The sequence below is a fragment of the Erithacus rubecula genome (assembly GCF_903797595.1).
Source record: "Erithacus rubecula genome assembly, chromosome: 3".
In the NCBI taxonomy this organism is placed as follows: Eukaryota; Metazoa; Chordata; class Aves; order Passeriformes; family Muscicapidae; genus Erithacus; species Erithacus rubecula.
The window spans coordinates 76,224,668-76,247,608 of NC_136689.1; the positions used below are offsets into that span (position 1 = coordinate 76,224,668).

General features: G+C 39.7%; 1 protein-coding gene across 3 annotated transcripts in view; it reads right to left on the minus strand.

Moving 5' to 3' along the window:
• Positions 1 to 22,941, minus strand: part of TRIO (trio Rho guanine nucleotide exchange factor) — a 243,336-nt gene that overhangs the window by 20,015 nt on the left and 200,380 nt on the right. For all 3 annotated transcript variants that reach the window (XR_013773848.1, XM_079302720.1, XM_079302721.1), the window contains exons 35-42: positions 13,652 to 13,944; positions 11,981 to 12,151; positions 6,981 to 7,076; positions 4,745 to 4,893; positions 3,993 to 4,059; positions 2,498 to 2,601; positions 1,810 to 1,879; positions 271 to 360 (exon numbers count right to left, since the gene is read on the minus strand). Coding sequence is in view for 2 of the 3 variants with exons in the window: in XM_079302720.1 (XP_079158846.1) it covers positions 271 to 360; positions 1,810 to 1,879; positions 2,498 to 2,601; positions 3,993 to 4,059; positions 4,745 to 4,893; positions 6,981 to 7,076; positions 11,981 to 12,151; positions 13,652 to 13,944 (1,040 nt within the window). In the remaining variant the exon portion in view is untranslated. The remainder of the gene's footprint in view (positions 1 to 270; positions 361 to 1,809; positions 1,880 to 2,497; positions 2,602 to 3,992; positions 4,060 to 4,744; positions 4,894 to 6,980; positions 7,077 to 11,980; positions 12,152 to 13,651; positions 13,945 to 22,941) is intronic.

The window sequence follows — 22,941 nt, forward strand, 5'->3', positions numbered from 1 at the left end:
GCTCATCCAGAATCACCATTCTATATAAAATGAAATGGTAACTGCCTGGGCTAAGACTACTAAGGATAAGACTCTACTGAATAATTAATATCTTACACCTAACCTTTAGTTTTCATCCCTAGGAGTCTGTATCAGGTTTGAGAAATCAGAACAGAAATGGCAATAAACTGCAATTTAAAACATTAACAATAATATATGCTGGGTTTTTTTCTGGTTTGATCAACAGATTTGATAATCCTTCACCTCACATATCCTCTCTCAGGAACTTACCTCAAAAAACGTATCAATGTATTCTGAGACAATGTGCTCAGACTTTGGTTTGTTTTGGCAGTAAACTATGTACATGTGCAACCTTCTCTCCTAGAGGAACAAGGACACAAAATGATACATCATTATCAAGAAAAACACATACCAGATGAAATGGAGTATTGTTTTAAGATGTACAGCACTTCCAGTGCATGAAATTAAAAAGGCACCTTTAAGGAAAGAAGCATTTACATAGGCAGAAATTACAGAGCTGAAAACACATTTATTTGGGAACATCATTATGATTTTAGAAAGGCAACACAAGTGAAAAAAAATCCCACAGCTATAAATCCTCCTGAAGGACAGGTGTTCAGAGCTGATAGCTCAGCAGGTCCAACGATAAAGTTAAGCATGAAAATGGTTATATTTTTCTTTTACCAACAGCCATGGAAGGTTCAGCAAGATGACCCGACAGTGATCCCTTCCAACCTTAACCATTCCATGATTCTGTATTGGAGCCTTTGAAATACAGTATTTTTTATTCTATTTTAATAATCTGATTATTATTGAAATTAGAATAATTTATATACCTCTTCCTGTTTTCATGTACAGAACAGTTATGAGAAAACTTTCATGTCTTTTAGTTACTCTTGGCTATCCTACTGGAGTTTGGGTGGGGTGTAGGTGATGAAGCCTGGAAATGGAGGCACTAGCATTTTTTAACTCTGATTCTTAATCTTTTGCATGTGCTTTTAACACCAAAGCAACAGAAAGAGAGAGAGGAAATAACTTCTGCCTTTAAGATTTATTCTTGATTTCTGATTAAGAAGTACAGACACACCTACTCCAAAATCCTTTGCTAGGATTTGTTTGCTGTTAGAGGCTTTGCTTCCCAGAGACTTACAGAGTACTGACCAGTGAAGATAAATGGTAAGAAAGAAATGAAAAAATCAGATGGAGATTGGAAAGGACACAGGATGCAGACAGGAACAGGAACTGAATCATTGTGTTTTAGCTGATAGGGTTTTGTTAGAGGATGCTGTAACGGCATCACAGCTTGCTTTTCCATCTGGAGTGGCAAAGGTGCCTTTCAAAGACAACTCAATTACAAATATCAGGAGAAAATAAAACAGCAATCAGAAACAGGGAGAGCTACTTCCTTCAGGTTTCCCACTATGCCAGCAACAAATTCTCAGAAAGAGAAAGGATACATAACTAGAACACACTGAGCCTCTTTCCTATTTTTATTTCTTATATTCCATGCTATTGCATGGATACCTGGGATTAGAAGGCAGATGTCATATGACATGAAGATTCCCTTGTACTGAAGTGTAACTGAATAGAGAAATGGGGCCCACATTCATGTTCCCTCTTCACACAAAGGTATTGGGGACAAAGACTAGAGCATTTACTTCTCCTTTTTATAAGCTCTTAAAAGCTATCTCTCCACCTCTTACAGGTGAAGAACATTGTACAGCACTTTCTTTACTGTGTTGTACTTAATAGTCAAAACACATTGGTCAGCAACAGCAATAGTTTGCCAAAAAGGACATTTGCACTTACATGTTTAACAAACAGGGATCCCAGCTTTTCTGGATCTTCAAGGCACTTCTCCAACTCTCCTAAAAAGAAGCTGAACATAAACAGAATAAACACTTCTTTTTTTTCTGACAGCACACACTATAGCAACAGGTAACAATATAGCAAGGCAAAGTGGTTTTACTGCAAGGCAAGAGACTTTTGTGTCCCTTATGAGCAGCACCGGATATTAATGTATGTCCAAACTGACAATGGTAACAGTGTAATATTTTAATACAGCTTTTTAAAGGGACATGCTGATGAAAAAAAATCCACTAATAAATTCCCTAATAAAATTATTCAATTTCATATGTGTTGATTGAAAGCTTTCCCCTTCCTAGTCTGAATGCTTGAGATACTAATATTGTCATGCTAACCACCCCTAACAAATTCATTAGACTGTATTGCTAGAGAGAAAGCAATGTACAAAGTTCTGTCAATATGAGAGATCATCAGTTGAAGTACTTGCTATATATATATATATATATATATATATATATGTATGTATATATATATCTCCTTCCTTAAAGCACACCTTCACACCAACATTTGTAAGCTGTAGTTACATTTTCTACAGCTCAAAGCACAAAACCAACTGCATTTACCTTGCATCTGAATATCTGAGGAAATAATTCCTAAAATCAGTCTAATATTTTTTAGGTACAATACATACTCTCTGTGCCAGTCATAAATCTGGTGAATGTTTCCAAACACAATCTTGTCTTTGCCTTTCATGTCATCAGGTACGCCATCTTCCTTCATAAGTGCCATATAACCCTGCAACAGTCCAAGTGAATTCACTGTGAACATTGACTTAAAAAAAAGGGAGCTGTTTTTCAATCCCCCTTTTCCCAGAAGATATCTAATGCCAACAATTTGCTTGGGACACAAAGCCAAACTAGAAAACAGTTCTGCAACACAGCAAAGCTAAAGCACAGACACAGTGCTGGAAAAATGGATTCACTCTGTCTAATTTAGCCTGGGTGAATGGGCTCAAAGCACGAAGGAAACTTCCACAGGCCTTCTCCTTACTGCCTAAAGGAGCTGCAATGCCTTGCTCAGCTGCTCCTGAGTGAATGTCAGAGCCACTGAAGTGGCTTCTGTGCTGCTTTCTCCATGTCTCTTATTTCACTCACACTAACTCCACACCAAAGTGCACTGAGGAGGAAACTGCCCATGGGATTGCACTCTATGGACTACTGCTTGCAGTATGAGCAAACCAAACACAAAAAAATTAAAAATCAATTCTGTTAGCAAGCATTCTCACTGCAATGAAGTTCCTCTTACATTTTCCCATAGTCCCATCTTAGTTTTGGTGTACACGCAGCTTTCTCACTGAACAATTCTACCATATAGTTAGATTGGGAGTGTTTTTAAATTTTGTACTATTCATGCAACTGTATCCTTTTGTCCCCCAATAGTTCTATTCCTAAATAGCCAGGTCTGGTTTTGGTTTGCCAAGCATATGTTTTGATGTCCATAATTTCCATCAGAAATGTTATTTACAAAAACATATCTATTCACAGACTCCTAATGAACCCTTTAAATACTGTACAAACACTACCACAATGTTGATATTTTCTTTCCCTGCCTGCCTCCAAAACAGATTAAGAATTAAACTTTGTTAGGCTAAAATTCACTGTCATTCTCATTCCTTCTACTCTTCCAAATGCATTTTGTTGGTAGCTGAAGACTGAGGGGAGGTGTGTGACGTTATCTCATTTTACAGCAAGGGAGGCTAGGAAGTCTAAGAGAAGCCTAGCAGTAGGAGAGGAAGGAGGACTTTCAAATCTTGGATAGCTGTTCTGTATGCTGAGGTACAATCCCTTTTTTTTTTTTTTTTTCCAGTTTAGATGTGTTAAATAAATCCACTATCTACTAGGATAACATCAGGCCAGAGGTAGTGATTAAAAAAAAAAAAAAAAAAAAGGTAAAGAACTTCACTCCTCAAAAGAACAAGATGAACACAGTAACAGGAAAAAAAGGAGTAAAATCTGATGTAGTATTTTAATACAATAAAAGCTTACAAGAGGGAAAATGTAAACTTTCACATTTTTAGTCTCTTCCTGTGTTTCATTTTGAAAAACACAGTGAGGTTCAAGCTGCATAGCTGGTTAGTAACACATTTTTTAAAAGAGAAGAAATCAAGAGAATTAAAAACATCATACCTCTACTACATAGCCCAGATCTCGCACATAATCTCGCTCTGTCTCCACTAATTCCTGTAAGACATAGCTACAGTGGAAGGAAAAAAGTGAACAAATATTAAAAAATGAAACAGATTTTTCAAGAGGACTAATGGCATACAATTTTTTTTACATTTGCAGTCACATATGTTTGATAGACAGAACTGAAATGGAAGAATTCGTGTACATTGGTTCTTAGCAAGATACTGCTTTGACTTTGAAACTGGACATGGCTTGTTTCTGTTTATCTAAAGTCAGATGTTTTCTTAAACGTGACATTAAACATTTAACTATTATTTAAAATAAAATGCTATTATGTCCCTGGTCTGGGGACTCTTAGCTGCACTGATGGTTATTTCTACACAAAGTTTAAAAAATTTGAAACCAGGCATGTTTTTATTTTACCATGGTAACAGTTTACTGCAACATAGAGAAATTAAGCATGGGTTGGAATAGAATGACGGGAATGAGCATTTTTTTCAAGCCTAATAGACCTTTGGACATTTAAAGATCAGCATCTTCTCAAATAAATGAGTTACATGCAACAGAAGTCAAACACAGGTGTGACTAGCATTAAAATCACAGATTGAATGTCACAGAGAAATGTGACCACATGCTTGACATCTAATACAAGTCCTCCCACTTTCAGACTAACAGCTTCTGCTGCCCACTCAAAATAAGCATTAAAAAAAAAAAAAAAAGAAAAAGAAAAATTGTAAAAAAACTGGTCTTACTGTCGTCTTTTTAAGGAGCTGGATTTCCTCTCCTCCATCTCATCTATGGGTGACGAGGAGGATAGAAGGGAGTTATCTGAAGGGTTGAAGGATGGACTGCTGCTGTCACCTTGATCTACCAACAAGGAACTTGGACGGTCCTCCAGAGCCTGAGAAGGTATTCAAGACAGTCAGCAACAATGATTCATTTAACCTTTATCCACAGGACACTTGACAAGCCAGAGGATATGGCAATCTATGGGAGATCAATTCCTCTAATGTACCTTGGCAAAGCAAGTCATAAGCCTCCAGGAAACCAAGCAACAACATGACTTTCCATGATAACTGAGCCTTTGAAGCACACTTGAGATGAGAGTCTTCCCTTCATAGGAAAATAAAGGAGCTGAACATTGAGCAGCAATAGCTGAAAGTCAGATTCTCCTGCTTAGGATGCAAGTACTTCTATGTGGGAGCAACACAAATGTGTCTTCATGGCCAGTGATTAAGTTACATTTGTCATATTTGACTTCTGGCTCATACAAGTTACTTTCAACAACAAACAGGACATGTTTTATGGAGATTTTTATGATGGTACATTTTTAACTCAAGAGAAGTGGTGTCCTCTGTCAGATGCTTTGGTTATTAAGTAGCTAAAATAGTGTCTCACTGAAGAAAAGAATGACCTCTACACTGTCAATGTTCAGATCTTAGAAAAGAGTCCCTGTATCCCCTTCCAGATACACTGTCTACCTTGCATGGACTCCACAAGTTTCTGTTTGTATAAAAGATGAAGAAACAATAGGAGGAAGTAATATGAATATCTTCTATGAAGTATTCATTGGCTTTCTTTAATTCAAGCCCATAACCTTGGATCAAGCTACAGCTATGTATCACATTTTCCTTGCATGTAATACAGCCTTATTGCAAGGCACATTTACTTCACCAGGGTGGGGTTCAGCTATAATCTTTTTTCTTTCCCTGCAAAAAGAAATAATGATATGACTAGCCCAAAACCCAGGGGAAGCTGAACCTTGGCTAAAACTGTGAAATGAGAACATCTCCCTCAAGGGCTAATGCATGGATCATTGAGTTATATCCACTGCTAGGCAGCCTGAAAGACACATGGACTACCAAACTTTCCATTTACAGAAGACTGTTGAATTTTCTCACAGATTACTTTGTATTCACCCTTCTGGTGTAAGAGAAGTAAAAATCAAAGTTAATACCCAAGAGAGTACAGTAATTATGTTATGCAATAATGTAATTTTCTCTGAATGAGAGATCAGAAAAAAAAATTCTAGTTCTGAAAGTCAAAGCTGCTTCAATTTAGAATGAACCTGGAAAATATCAAGCTCTGATAATATGGGGCTGCCATGCTGCAATTCTTTGCAGTTTTCACAAAGGCACTTCCTATTGAGCCCAAGACAGGCTATGCTGCAAAAGATGTATCTAAAGGCTTTGAGGAAATCCAGAAATGCTGAGGGAACTCTTGAGAGCATATAGACCAATCTCAAACAGGCTCAGAGGAGAAGCTTTCCCACACGGGGACAAGCTGGATATTGATAAAAAGGGTCTTCCTGGAATTATGCATATAACGAGAATCTTCAGAAACATCAAAAATTTAAAATATGTCAGTGACAATCTTCAGAAACATGGAAAATTCAAAACATGGAAAAACATAGAAATCTAAAAAAACTGACACAAATTCCTCCTACTTAATTTGTTAGCAAGGATGAGGGGAACTAACATGCAAAATGATGTCTTTACTGTTTTACTTATTTCTTCATTATCATGTTGTCTAAAGAGCAACCAGATAACATAAATATTTCTGTTATTAGGGTTACCTGCTTTAATATCCTCATAAGATTTGCAATAGATTTAGTTTCAGAGATTCTTCTCATAAAGGTCTATTAGTCTAAGACCCCGGGTCCTTGCATGCATTCTACTAATTGGACATTTTTTCTGACTAACATACTTAGTATGTTAGTAGGGCATACTTAATAAATTTTCTACCATCTCCTCTCTTCCTCTTATTTATTGCTTTTTGCTCCTCTACACTGTCATTTATCTATACAGTAATTTTTTTTACAAAAGAGTGCATACAAAATGACCCCATACATCAACCCAGAAAGTGACTTTTGAAGTAAGACAGCAAATTTTAGGAGTCAGTGTAAAACATGCAGGTTTTCTTTGAACAGCAAGCTGGGACTTGAAGACACAACTTGTTTAGACACGTGCACCTGCTGGTCAGTCTCACCATTTTACTTTTGACGAGCTCTTCAATTGCACTGACGAGTTCTGCAGCGCTGGGCGTCTCGGAGCTCGTCGGCCGCACCAAGAGTCGAGAAGATGTCTGTGCAATGACACAAAGCAAGGAGAATCCCAGAGTTAGCCCAGTGCTTGCTCAAGGACCAAGAGACTTCCTTCACTTCTCTGTCAGACAATGGTACCTGACAGGTACTGTCAGTGTCATGTAACACTAAAAGCATCCCTTCCAACTTGAGCAGCTGGAGTTGGAAGTTTCAAGCAAACCCCATAGAAATTTAATGCTGGGTTAAAAATTCCTGTTCCTACATATAACAGAAGTCAAGGAAACATAATTGCTGATAATTCCTGGCAAACAGTTATGAAAATTGCTTGAGCTGACCCATTGGATAACAGTTTGTTAACCTACTTTATTGCTGCTCAAACAAAGCAACAATTGCAGAACACTAAGAGAAATCAAGAAGACTCAAAATAAAGGAGGAAGCATTATTATGTTAAGAAAAAATATACCAATAACTCAGGGGCATTTACTTTTCTAAAAGAGCTGGAATATATTGCCCAGATTCAGATGGGAAATTGAGCTCACCATTCCTTGTGCCATCCATTTTTCCCAATGGTATGTGTAGAGCACAGAAGATCTCTGGCCTCATAAGCTATAAAATGCCAGTTTATAGATACAACTGAAGGTAAAGGGTGTTCACAGTACAGGATTCTGGGAGAAGGCCATTAAATTCAGCCTCGGTAATTTGCAAACAGAGTTGTTTGCATATTACATTTATCATTTAGTAACTGGAAAGTGGAAACAGGGTGTAATATGAACTGTACTTCATATTACGAACAGCACAGTGAACACCATGCAGCACAGGGCAAGCTGTCCTGCAAACGTTTCCAACAAAGCAGACAAAGAAACGGCACAAATAACGACTAAACACAAGAGGTTCTGCTCAAATCAAGCATGGGTGTAACAAAACTCCCCATAAGTAAACACAGAAAGAATATACAGATTTTAGGTAGTTTGCCTTGTATTTGCCTTATTTGGAAAGGAAAACGGGGGCTGGGTAAGCAAAGGAAATACAGATAACTTTAAACGGAAAGATACGGGAACTGAGCCAAAGCAGAGACAGAACACAAGTCAACATAATGCTGCATCAGAGTTTACAGAAAGAGAAAACAAAAAGCAAAAATAATTAGTTTCATATTAACACAACTTATCTTGAAGCTTTTAATACTGCTTATCCAAAAATTAAAATGCAAACAACTTGTAAACTGCCACCAAATGCAAGTCCACGATGTGTGCAATGATTCTGCTGAATGAGAGAATCCATATAGTGTGCAGATGAGTTCTTTGGGGAGAAAATGGTAGTGCTATTTAGTGCTATTAGAGAAATCAGCATGGCCTAGCACATGATGCTTGCATGCACACCAAAAACCGAGCAATCCCACAAGCTGGCCTGCCTTCTAGGCAATTTACATGCTCCTGACATCTGACTGTTGACCAGGTTTTCTACAGCTGTGCCTGTATGTGGGTTTTCACTTTGGATGCAGAGCTCAGCTTAGTCTTAAGAAACACTGTCAGTATAGAAATCAGGTTGTGGTTAGGGTCTCTTTTATTGCTCTGTTGGGGTATGTGGGATGTGAGGTAAAACTTCAGAACTGTGACTTCCAGTACCTGTGGTTATATCACATATAATCTGAAAAAGAAGGAGCTGCATAGATAAAACTCCTTGCTGACTTTCCTGATTATATACTCTGGGAGAATACATCCGTTGCTCAGAAAAGAAGGGAAAGCTGGAGGGAGCAACTGAGCTCACACAGGTAAGAGATGCTGCTAGGGGCTCTCAGCAGGCTGGGAAGAGGAGAAATCCAGCAAACAGGGAGTTTCCAACACTGAGCAGGAGATCTGGAGAGGAAGAAATGCTTGCAAGGAGGCAGAGATGAATGCCAAGTCTCTGAGGTCACAGAAAGGAGGAGACATTCCTTGGGATCCGGAGTAGCTGAGCATCCCAAGAAACCACCCAGCAGGGCAGGAATGTGAAGGACTCCACCCAGAACACAGACAACCGGGAACTTGTTTGCAAGCCTTTTATTAATCAGTAACTCTATCAATAGAGCCAACTGCCTTCTCCTGGGTAAAACTTTGCTCTGGCTTCTCACTTCTGTGCTCCAATAAAGCATTCATTTTAGCTGCTAGAAGTTGGTGGTGTGTGGACTTCAGGGAGGCACACACAACCTCCCAGGATGCCCCATGAGGGGATCTTTTGCCTCCCACCATGAAGGATAAATATTGCATAATAACAACACATTGCAGAAAAATCACTATTTACATGCTTTGAAAAGTTATTAACTTTACCAAGTTTTAACTTCTCTGAAGTCTTGTCTAAACGTAGTTGCAGCTACTTTAAAAACTGTCCCAACATGTTTTTACTGAAGTGGGTGTATGTTAACCTTTTTAAAAGTTGTCCTGGTTTTGGCTGGGGTAGAGTTAATTTTCTTCACAGTGGCTGGTATGGGGAGCATTTTGGATTTGTGCTAAAAAAAGTGTTGTTAATGTAGAGATGTTTTTGTTACTGCTGAGCAGGACTTACACAGAGCCAAGGTATTTTCTGCTTTTTTGTACTGCCCAGCTGGTGAGGAAGTTGGAGGTGCTTGGAAGGTTGGGAGGAGACACAGTTGGGACAGGTGACCCTAACTGACCAAAGACATATTCCAGACTATGTGACATCATGCTCAGTGTAAAAAGTGGAGGGAAGGAGGAGGAAGGGTGGGACATTTGGAGTGATGGCATTTGTCTTCCCAAGTCACTGTTAAAATTGATGGGGGGCCCTGCTCTCCTGGAGATAGCTGAACACCTGTCCATCCATGGGAAGCAGTGAATTAATTCCTTATTTTGCTTTGCTTGTGTGCATGGCTTTTGCTTAATCTCAATCCACACATTTTCTATCTTCTACTTGACCCATTCTCTCCCTGATCCCACTGATGTGGGAGTAAGCAAGCAGCTGGGTGGTACTTGGTGGCTGGCTGGGTTTAAACCACAACAGCAGTGAAAATAAAATTTACTGGAGATGGAAAGCTACTTAATGAGTCTTTCTCCACTGTGGTACAGGTCTGACTTTTCACGAGAAATACACAAGTAAACAGACATTAGCTTACAAGCATATCCCTTCACTTAAGTGTTCTTGCTATGCATGTATGAAATTATTTTTTCTGTGGAAAACTTTTTATAGTATTTGTATATCAGTTGTTTTCTGTCACTGAAGGAACATGCAAATACAGCAGCTCATTAGCAAGAGCTTAAACATATTTTCACCAACATAATTTTTATCTTATTTCTAAATCTGAGACTGTTCTAGAAAATAAACATTCTCTCAGCTCTGATGGCTGGCCTATTTTTGCTTGTTTTGTTTCAGGGATATTTCCCAATATATTAACTCTTCAACTCATATGTTACACTTTGTCAATTCACAAAACATGTAGGAGTTGAATACACACAGAGTATAAGAACCAGCCATTTTGATCCTACAAATGACAGCTTCAGGGATTAGTGAGATTCCCACCAAAATACAGTGTTTATGAAAGAAAAAAAAAGATAAAATAAATAAGATCCACTAAAGTTATGAATAACATCCGCACCACTGAGAACAGAGAGCAAGCAATCACAAAATTCACTGAAAATACTCAGTGCTGTAGACTACAAAGGTTAAAAATTTTAAGGAGCAAAATGGCAAGAAAGCAATAATGTGCATTTCTGCTGCACAAGTCCAGATTATTTCCATTATAAACCCCTCTATTTCCAGACTTGATACTTGTCACTTAAATGTCTGATCCAGTTTCAAAACTGAAATAAACTCTCTCAATGTATCAACATCATAACATTAAAAAAACAGATCAAATGCAAATAAGATTTTCTTCATGTAGATACTACCTACATCCACTGTTACTACCAGTGCAAAATTTTCACCTTCCATTTTAATGTTCCTTTGTTTGTGACAAACAGAGGGATTATGGGCTGGTTTTGGCTGGGACAGAGTAAAATCTCTTCACAGTAGCTGGTATGGGGCCATGTTTTGGATTTGTGCTGGAAGCAGTGTTGGTAACTCAGGGGTGTTTTAGTTATTGCTGAGCAGAGCTCACACAGAACCAAGGCCTTTTTTATTTCTAAGCCCACCACACCAGCAATGAGAATGGAGGGGCACAAAGGGCTGGGAGGGGACACAGTCAGGACAGCTGACCCCAACTGCCCACAGGGATATGGCAGAACTTATGGCACCATCCTCAGCATATAAAGCTGAGGGGAACATTTGGAACAATGGCATGTATGTTCCCAAGTCATTGCTACACGTGGTGGAGCCCAGCTCCCCTGGGGATGGCTGAACACCTGCCTGCCTATAGGAAGTGGTGAATGAACTCTTTGTTTTGCCTTGCTTGTGTGCATGGCTTGTGCTTTACCTATTAAACTGTCTTTATTTCAACCCAAGAGTTTTTTCACTTTCCCTTCTGATTTGCAAAGGCACAGTGGAACACTGTGTGGGGCTTAGATGCTGGCTGGAATTAAACCATGACAATTATTACCCTTATTTGGTAATTCCTTTCTCTTAGGCATCCCCCCCTTTCCTCCCCCCCACCCCCCCAAAAACACCCCACAAAAAACAAGAATAAAAAAAGGTATGATTATAAAACAATTAGACTCTAATAACTAAATAGGCATCACCCAAAATTATGTAAATCATCCTGTGAGCACACAAAGCAGCCCATTTCCACATTTAAAGTGCCAGCAGAAAAATTTCTACACTTTGCTTTTAAAACAGAGAAGGATTTAATTCATGGTCTTTCCAGACAACATCCTTTTAAAGTTGTCTAGAGGACAAAAGTGACTACTTCTGTCTACCATGAAGCTGTACTATGTACATTTTCAAGACCTTTGAAAGCAGAAGAAAAATCTGTGCAAACAGAGGTTCTGTCATCATGTGAAGCCTCCCCCAGCCCTGCTCCTACCTTGTCATCCTGTGAGTCGGGCTGGAGAAGGCTGTGCTGCTGAATTGCCATGGGAGGAGGCAGTGGCACAGCATCTGCTCCCTCCTCGCCTTCCTCCTCCCCGCAGCTCTGCATGCCTGAAGAGGATGACTTGGACAGAGTGCCACTGCTCAGCCCCTCGTTCCGACCTCTCTGCAAATAGCACCAAGATGTTCAAGCTCTGTTATCTCAACAGCATGAAGCTTATCATCACATGCTTGTTTTAAGTCTATTCTTAAGTCAAGATGCTAAAGACAGTTTTCAATGTCTGGTAAAAGCAAAAGAATTCAAATACTAAGAAAAAGACATTCAGCTGAAATTAATACAGAAGAGTGTTTTCAAAGCCATGCTTGCTTTCCAAGTTCAGTTCTGTAATGAGAAATCTGTATCTCTCTGAAATATGTATCTTGCTTTGTATCACAGCAAGGCTTCTAGAGGACATAAAAAACCCTATTACAACATGAAGTATTTAGTCAATTATCCTTTGTGCACCCCATAAGGAACTCTGATTTCAAATACCCAAAGTTCAATGTACTGATCTCACAGGATAATTTATCTACCTTTACAGGAAGACAGCAGAGATGGTTATTGTTTTTTCCCAACTTTAAGGCACTGGCGTTAATTTTTTCCTTTCACTCACACAACTGCAGAATAACAGATACTATCAAAATGATGTTACAACTGCAGCGTAAGAGGGTCTCTTTCTACAGTCTGACATTCCAGGTCAGAGGCCAGTATTCATTCCTAACCAACATATCTCAGTTCATCATGCTGCCAAGCCTTTGGTCTTTCCTTTCCCTACACTTACTGTGGAACTTCACTAGTGTTCCAACCGTGTAGAAAAATATGTTGGGAGGAAGAAAAAACAAAGCATCAGTAAATAAAAAATTGGGCAACTGAGACCACTTTTCTGTATGGTAAGCACCAAACTCAATAGTGAGAGTCAATCTAATAAAAGGGGATAACATGCACCCAGCTGTGCCCTTGGAAGCAGTAACATGACATTTATTTCAGCCTGAACCATAGGTTTGTAACAGAGAATTTGGCTCTTGTCTGCACCTATCTGGAGGCCAGCTTTGTTCATACATGAGACTTTGAAGGAGAGGCACATGTTTATGGGAAGAAGGGAAACCCTCAGTAGATGTCCCTGGTGGTAAAATTTGGAACAGTTCACGATTTCCTTCACTCCAATGAAAACTATGCATATTATTTAACTAGTGGTAACTGGCCTGCATTGAAGAGCTGGTAATTTTTCTGTGCTCTGACTTATGCAATGTGCAATCAGAGCTTTAATCAGTTAAGCAGCTCTCCCTACACTTTCCCTGATCCATTGACAAGAAAAGCAAAGGAAATACAAAATGATCTGATTATTCCCAGGCCTTGATGCACCTTTACTCATAAAGCCACTTTCGAGTAAAGCCAAAGGACAAGTTTTTATCCTCCCATTTCTCTTTTTAAATTGCAGGTGCCTCGCTAACACTCTCAAGGGCACAGACCGTGCCTGGCGCAGGACTGACGCAGAGCACAGGATGAGCCCCGGGCACGTAATGCTTTGCTCCCTGCTGGGCAGTCAGGTCAGGAGACTTCACCTGGCAACATTTAGTGCCTGTTAAATATGCCCACAAGTCTTGGGAAGCTGCCTTGAGCACTCACCTCTTCGACAGTCTCATCTTGTGGGGTGGCTGCGCTGTCGTCGGAGTCCTTCTGGGAGCCTGCATCGGCGCTTTTGCGGACCTCCCTGCTTTTCTTGTGCTTGTGGGCCAGCTTCTTGACGTGCCCGTCTGCCTTGCCGCTGCTGAGGCGCCTCACGGGGCTGGTGAGCCACTTCCTCAAGGTGTTGCCAGGGCGCTTGGGGCCCGGGGAGCTCTGAGCACCCATCATGTGCGGCTGGAGCGACGTGACAGAAGCGGGAGGACTGGCGTCATTGCTGGAGACCGAAAGGGAGTCTGGAACAAAGAACAAGGGGAGCACTCTAAAGCTGAAGCACTGGCAAGGCAGAAACAAGGCAAATGGATGCATGTAACAATGGATATGGACCTGAATTTATGGACAATTCAGTGAGATTTTTTTTTTCTGAGGTAACCTGGCCTTTAATGACAGTGTAACTATCAGTGTTCAATGCTGCATGTGGCCGTCCACGTGTAAGCACCACTGATGTGTTCACAACAGTCAAGCTTCATTAAGTTGCTCCTGCCTCAACTATAATTCCTACTTCCCACTGCTGATACTTATTTGATAGTGAATTATACTTTCCATATGTCATGTAACTTTATGGAAGCATATGCTTGTTTTATCTTTTAATGTTTATTGCTTTGAGCAAAGACATGAAGGGTAACAATAATTGCCTCAGTGAGATAAGCAAATCATTTTTCAAACACCAAATTTAATTACAAATGCTCCAATTACTTTCGTTATTTCTGTATTTCCTCTACCCTTGGGAAAGAGGGAAGAAGAAACCAGAAGACAGTTAGATGTCTGTCTTTTGCTTAAATTTTCTCTGAGTTTTGGCTTTGTTTCGTTTGCTTTTTAAAAAGGCACAAAGCAATGTTTAAGAGCCCATTTGCTGAAATCTCAGGATCAGCAGTAGTTCTCAGCATGACACTCTTGAAGCTCTGTAATAAAACAAAGGATACACTTTTTTCAAGTCATAGTTAAATATGCATGAGGTCAAAAACACTTTCCCACCAAGGTTCCTGTCACTTGACCAGGACTGTATGCTTATGATGAACACCCACTGGTTAGCTAGTGTGAGACTAGATTTCCTTTTTTCCCCATGCAGCACAATGTTGTTTCCCCTAACAATTCTCTTTTTCTAAAAATACACTTTTTTTCTTTTTTTTTTTTTTTTTTTTTTTTGAGGGAGGGGAGTGATGTAAAGTGGGGGCCTGGAAACATTCTTGTAACACCACTCTTAAAAACATTGTCTACCACTAGTGTATTAGCAAGACTATCCTAGGTTGTTAAATATGAGGGTTCCCCCACCCCCGCCACCCCGTGCAAGCACTTTTGCAGACAGATAGTTTACATAAGGATAATATAAATAATGTTTTGTTGAATGTTTCTACTGCTGGGGTTAAATGCAGTGCTTGTGCTTCTTCTTGAAGCTTGACACAGATGTTCAGGTCTCTTCTTCTGGCAGCTTTTCCCAAAGAGGTGTATTACCAGTCTGACCAGAGATAGTTTGAATTTTGTGGAATAATATGGTCACATTGATGTAGGAATACACTTCATCATAAGCATCCGAATGCTTGGATCCACACACAAACATGTGAGGCTGTTCCATTTCCACAGAGCACTAAGTGTAAATGATGGTTTGGAATGAAGATGGGGAAAGAGACGTAAAATGTGGATATAAAAAGTTAGGACTTTTTATTTTTTCTTCATGTTCAAGCTGTTTCACAAAGAGTACCCTTTCATTGGAATCCAAAATGTGATCTATCATGCTGTTTATGAAAATGTTTCGCTGTTCCAATAAAACCCATGGCATGTCACCATTAAGATACATCAGCTCTGGTGCCAAGAACATTTGCAGCTTATACTTTATGAACACACACATCATAATTGCTGCTAACCACCACTTTCATCATGTTTTCACAAAGCCTAAGATAGGCAAACTTTATAAAGCATACTTTCAGTCTAACAAGCTAGCTGCTAACTCTTTAAACCAAGTCACATCTGCAGAATTATTTTCCAGCAACAGCTGTAGCTGTTGTGCACACAGGTAGGGAGAGTTCACATGGTGCCACTAACCTGGCTTCAAGGCTTTCAGTAATAGGTATTAGCAAAAAAAGCAGATGCAGAGCAACACTAGTTATCTTTGTCTCCAAATCTTGGGAGAGCAATGCTAAGAACTTCTACATTATTTTCTTGCTGAAGTGGAAAGCATAAGGAAGAAATTAATTATCTATAACAATGGTTTTAAACTTGCAATCTGAGTATCTCTCAAGGCACTGGGATTACTGCTTAAGGGCTCTCAGCCCATATGCAAGAAAAGCAAGCTTACTAGCCATCAGCATCCACATCATGATAGATTTTTTACTTGATTAAAAAAACCCTAATCTGCTTATTAAAGAAATTCCAAACAAAACTTGCAACCATCTGCAAACTCTCCACAGGAATCCAAACAATCTCCTATTAAACCTCTGTAAGAATTTAGTTTGACTGCTCTTTCACCAAACTTATCTTTACCTTTACTGTATCGTGCATTTTAATTATTATCAGATACCTTGTTCTGGAAATCACAGCAAACATCAGCTGATGGGTATTTTAATAAATAACCTTCTGCTACTCTACTAGCAGACTACAGAAGATGAGAAAACAGTGGTGGTGTTCTTGTAAGTAAGTTTCTTAAAGCACAAACTAAATGCCTGGTTTCTGAAACTCCCAAGCTTGAAGATGTTATAACTACTCAGCCAAATTTTTCTTTCATTTGTATATAGTTTTCCTCTCAATAACAGTTTATACCAGGTTCCTTCCACACAAATAGAGAACATTTGCTCGTTTACATAAGAGGAAAAAGTTAAGCCTCCACAGAAGTTCACCATGTACTGTTTTATGTTTTTATATCTGCTGCATTTCTTTCCTTTGCAACTACTCCTTTCTAACAAAAAGGCAGCATGGTGGTGCAGTAACTGACTGCATACAACTGACTTTTACATAAACATGCCTACAGCTAATAAACCCCTTCTTTTTATAAAGTGTGTTCCATCTCCTCAGGTTTTCACACATCCTTTTGGCAAGCTACACTTAGCAACTACTGAATTTCTTGTAAAACCAAGCAGTACAGGACAGAGGCCCTGAAACTGTGGAAAGCAAGTATTTTTGTCTGACTGTAACTCTGTTGTACCACTCCTAAGTCTTAACCCAAGTCAGCCAAGAGTTTGCAGGCAGGAGGAGGGAAAAGAGCACAGAGAAATACATACACTCTGCTCAAGTAGAGAGGATCTAAGAGACAAAACAATGTAAGCCAGACATGTTCTGCAGCACATACTTCAGCCATATCCTCCCACACAACATTAGTTTCATTTGGCATGCAGCATGTAACTGCTTCTTATCTTCCATTCTGCATGACTTAATATGAAATCCTTACTGAAGTATTATTAGGGCTTCAGGGAATCACAAAATGGACATCATCTAAGCAGCACACTGAAATGATAGCACTGTTCCACTTTGCTCTTTAATGCTTGAAATCACTCAGAGAGAAGGAAAATCACAAGGACTGGGGACCTTGGGGGATCAGCTAGACCATGCCCACTGCAGGGTGTACAGGGTTGCATCCAGGCAGGTTTTAAGGATCTCCTGAGAAGGAGACTCCACAAACGTTCGGGGCAGACTGTAGCAGGGCTCTGCCAGCCTCACAGTAAATCAGCTCTTGCTCACATTTAGATGGACCTTCTTATGTTTCAGTTTGTGCTCAGTACCCCCTGTCCTGTCACTAGACACTGAAAAAAGCCTGGCCCCATCTGCCTGAAACCCATCCTTAACACACTTGTATGCATTGATAACACCTCTTTTTAAAATAAATAAAAATACTTCATTGCTATAAAAGCATCAGCCTAAAGATCAAATTTTATTAAATAGGGCATAAAAAATAGAGATTTAAAATCATCAGTGTTAACCTGAAAAAACTACCAGCCCACTAGGCCTCTTCAGAGATCAGATCTGACTTTTTGCCCCTCCTTAAATTTGCAGAAAACATCTCTACAGCCTCATAGCTGAGTTAACACTCACTAGAAATATTCCATGCCAGTGTTTCCCCTGTGAGACCCCTTACCATCTATTTTCCCACCCCATCCCAGCCAGCAGGAATCCAGATTTTTCCACTTACTTACTCCCATCTGTTTCCTCAGGTCCCCAGTAATAATACTAAAGCACAGTCACGTACAAAACCTGGGTGCCCGTGTTCATGTATTTATGTAGAGGCATTGCCAGACCAAAGCATTAGGGAGTACCAATATCTAATCCAAGCATTTTCAAGAGCACAGAAAGACCTTTCACCTTCACTGCAAGAAGAGCCCCATGGGAGTGTCTCATTTCTCCCTGTCCCATCACTATATACAGCTTCTATCTATACAATTAGGGATACAGACTTGGTTTGATTGATTACCATGCTTGGGATTGTTTACACTAAATCGGCTTTGTTTCCTTTATGACTACACAGAAAATTGTTTTTCAAGAGTTGCTCAAGAATATTTTATTACTAACACACACTAAGAGGAAAAAAAGAATATTCAAAATTGAACTGAGAACAACATGGGATTTTAAAACCAAAACAGATGGAAGAAATTTGGGGTATGCTAACCCCAAATGTGTTTCAAGTACAGTAAGCTTTCTAGTGAGAATCAGACTCTCTTTTAGAAAAAGATAAATGAAACAGATGGACATCTTGGAGAGAAGAAAAACCCAACACACATAGAGCAGTCACACAAAGCAACACCAATCCAACAAGAAACCATCTAATTTAATAAAACCACTACTTGCTCAAGTAGAGAAAAGTTTTGCAATTCAATAAAGTACTTTAAAAAAACCTAACGGATGGGCTTTGTTTTATAATTCATAGCCACAATAAGAAAAGAAGGCATTTAACTGCCATTTCCCTGAAAGTAAAAACCACATATGTTGCTCTGGTAGTGAGGTCAGAGGGTTCACTCAGAGTCCATAAATATATTTTTGAAGCTAAAGGGCAGGCAGCATGGGTTCTGACCCCCTCAAACTAGAAGATAAAGTTACTTCCAACAAAAAGGGAGATTTCTGAAATGGGAAGGGAAATGGGAATTCTCATTCTAGTCCCAGCTTTCTTAACACTAGAAACATGCACATCTGTGATTAATAAACTGCTTTTTTCCCTAAAAAATAAATCAGCCATGTTAAGCTAGTTGATGACTTGAAAGACTCTGCTTCATATTAACTATTTCCATATTGCTGTTTTTTGAGTTTTACTGCAAGGGGCTACAGAACCTCTGACTCCCTTACCTAGGGAATCAAACTAAATCTTCTTGATGCTCTGCACCTCTAAACACAAAATGCTCCAAAATAAAAAATGAGAACATTTTACCGTCTCTGGATTGTGAGACAGAGATGGGGAAAAGACTGAAAAATGGAGCAAAGCAAACTTAGTAACCCTGACTGGCATGTCATTCTGCCACTTCAGATCTGCCATTAACTATGGACTTCAGGAACAAAAACTCAACCAACCAACCAACAAAAGCCCAGAGAACTCATCAGGAGAAATCAATCAGTTGATGAATAAGATTTGCTGCAGATACATTATGAGTATTAAGGGCTGTTTGTTGGTACAAAACACAGTGAGCACAAATCTACAGTGATGCACTTGAAGGTTTAATATGCAAGATAGAGTTCACAAGCATCTAAAGACAAAAGTTCATAAAAGTTCCTGCCCACACAGTCATCACTTGTTATTAGACGAGATGAAGAAGGTGTGAAAAAAAAAAAGGAGTGCAAGGATTATTTTAGTCATGGACACACCTGCAGTTTCTGCCTGGGCACTGATTTTGATGTAAGAGGTTACCAGTCTGCCATATACAAGACCATTCAGACAATTTTGTATGTGTCAGGAATTTTATTTCTCTCCTGCTGGGCATCCTCTTAAAAATATCCTTGCTGCCTATTTTTTGCAAACCAGTACTGGAATGTACATCAAAAGGCATTAGAAGTGTTTCAACTTCTAAAAAGCCCTCATAACAACAGTTACCATTTAAAGACAATGCAGCTTAAGCATTATCAGGCTTGCAAATGGGGCACCATGCCCTTTGGGGAGCACAAATCCCACTTGTAAGGTAGAGTGATATAACTTGTATAAAACTAGTTTCTTAAAAAAAAAAAAAAGTTTAAAAAATCAGAAAATGCTGAAAGCTAGTCTCAATACGTGGAAGAAAATCCGTCAGTCCTATTTGTGTCTGGAGTGGAACAACCAGAGCCTTCATCTCTGGTCAGCAAACCTTTCTTGTCATTTCAAGTTAGGCACTATGCCAAAATACCAGTTATGTGGTATCCTTTCAGTATGTGAATAGGCAAAGAATTCAACTCCTTAGCACATCTTCCCTGATTAATAAATTATCTATATTAATTTGGAATGATACAGGCACTGGTCCAGAGCACTTAGATTTACATGTATGCAGTAATTAAGTCTTCCACGTTATCAAAAGCAGATTACCTTAACATCAGACAGACTGGAATTCTAAGCTTGAGGCTAGATTGTCTTCAGCTTCCCTTCATGAGATGCTAAACTGCCCAACAAGCAATTAAAAAAATCCTCAACCCTGCCCCTAAAACTGTCATCTTAATGACTTTCAAAGGTCTTTCTAATATTGGGAAAAGTAATTCAACAGACACCTGCACCTGCACTAGAGAAAGGAATGAAGAAAATCTCTGAGTAAGAGCAAAAAGAACACACTGTTCATTTGAATTAAAAAATTAGTGGCATATGCCTGAAAGGTTTAACACATTATTATCATAATTTTTTTCTTAATATCTTCTCCTGCCTTCCTACCCCATAAATTTATGAACAAGTTTTTGTAAATCAAGGTTTTCCACGGTTTTGTATTTAAGCTTTTAACTAGTTTCACAGGCATTACAGAGTGTACGCAGAGAGAGCTGCAAAATACAACTGCTATCTGTGAGCTAAACACCATCAAAATTCAGATGGGAAAAAAGCCTCCTCTTAGGACTGCTGGACAACTTTGCATCCACACTTGTGCTGTTGGTTTTTGGGGTTTTAAAGCAGGAAGAAGGCATGATAGTATGCCAGAAAAAAAACCATTCCCAGGTTAATAAAAGTAGTTCTGTTTGTGCTCCCTGGAATTCAGACTACAGGGAAATAAAACCTCAAATCTAAATCTTGTATACTGCTACAAGCACAAGGCAGCATTACAGATAGGGAGAGTGGACTTTGTGGGGCATTTCGTTCTTCGCAGTAAGTTGTTATTCTCTCCTATTTCTGGAGAGAAATATATTTTGTGTCACAAGTAGGAAGTATTCAGACTCCAACTGCTGAAATTTAGTTTCACAGTTTGTGAAAGCCACAAGCTTTTAATAGATTAAATCTCAGCTTCCCTTTATGCAGCTTATATTTTTAATAGGCAGTGTCTGGATTTCAACTGTATTCTTTTGGCCACCTGTTTGTTCAGAGGTAAAGACAGCTACATCCATGTGCCTGGCAGGACTCAATAAGGACAGATTTATGCAATTTAGCACTGTTTCTCAGTCAAGTTCTCACTCTATGTCAGTGTACTGAGCCATCCTCTTAGTAGATCAAAGCAAGCAGTCTGATTATTTTAATATGTTTGTCTCCCAATGGAAGGGAGGGTGCATTTCCCCTAACCACTATCTGCACAGGCACTTGCATGCTTTCATGTACGAGCTAAAGAACAGAAACATGTTCTAATTTTTAGGCAAAGGTTTTTCCTTTTTGTGTACAACCTCCAGCAAGTTCCCTCATGCCAACTGGGGCCATCATCCAGTTACTTATCTCCTGCACTTCACCTGTGCCTCCCTTTGCAGGACATCATTTTACATCAGTGTGAAGGAGCACAAAAAATTATTTGCTCTGCAGACCTACAACAGGCAAGGTTTTCAGTGACAGATTTAAGTTACCTACTAACAACTCCCTCACAGGGGCTGACACATACCATGTAATGTAAGAAAATTAAGGTGACACCCTTCTTTCATTAAATAGTTGAGAAAGTTCTTCAGGGTAAATAGTGAAAGAAAACTAGAGAAGTACTGCTTTTCTATACTAACAAGCAGGTTTCTCCACAGTTCCAAAGTATTTTGCCTATTTTGCTACAGCAGATGGTAAGATCAAATTTATCAAAGTTTCACAAAGACTCTACTACATTACTCTTTTTCAAAGCATTGGCATTTTTGAGCTTTTCTACAGAGACCCAAGTATTTTAAACAGTCTGCATATGCTATTTGAGCCAGGTGCCTAGTGTCAGGTCTATAGCCAACTATTACAGCATGGCCAAAGGAGAAGATCGATGAAGGCACGGTTTGACACTCCCCTCTCCAGAAGAAGGGATGCAGCAGGAATGACTGTTCCAGCCCAGGGCTGCTGCCTCCTCAGTTCCCTGAGCTGGGAGGAGCTGTGTACAGCTGCTCTCGCCTGCTGCCCAGCACTGGTGCTGCCGGAGGCTGAAGATCCCAGCACAGGAAACTGTGGAGGGCACAGACAGCTCCGGCAGCAGCGGGAGCCGGCAGCACTCGCTCCCTCCCAACTGCTCCATGGCACAGCCCTCCCTGCCTTTGACAAAGCCAAGCAGCCACCCACTGCGGAGAAATGACATCTGAGGCAAAGAATGGAAAAGAAGGAAGCAGAAACTTTGGTCCTGGGCCTCACAGGCAGCACTGGTGCTTAAGACACTAGGTAGAGTTCAGCTGACAATGCATCGGCCCCGTGCTTGCCACGTGTAGCCTGCCTCCCAAGAGCCATGCCAAGGGATGCCAGCAGCAAGGATGCAGCTCTGCTCGTGGCAGAGAGCTGCATGTCACACTACCAATGGGAACCACTCCTGACAAGATTCGTGATGAGCAGATCCGATTTTAATTGGAGCAACTGCACAATTAATTCTGCTCATCTGTTACTGAGCTGTAGGGGTTTTATCATCTGCTACTCTAATTTTTGCTGTAAAGTAAATTTTCACTCAGAAATGGATATAAATAAACTCCAGTCCTAGAAATACAGCTCTGAAGCAGTGCAGCAGCTCATCTGATATGCTTTGTGCATCAGTCCAGAAGAGAAAGATTATGAACAGACATGAAACAAAAATGTCCATATCAATACAGATAACAGAACAGCCAACCAAAGAGGGTGGAAAAGGGATGCATTCAGCAAGCCCTCAGCTCTGCTGAAAGCAGGGAAAGCTGTGGAGGAAGGGAGGGAGAGAAGCAAGTCTGCAGAAACTGCTTGAGGAAGAATCATGATC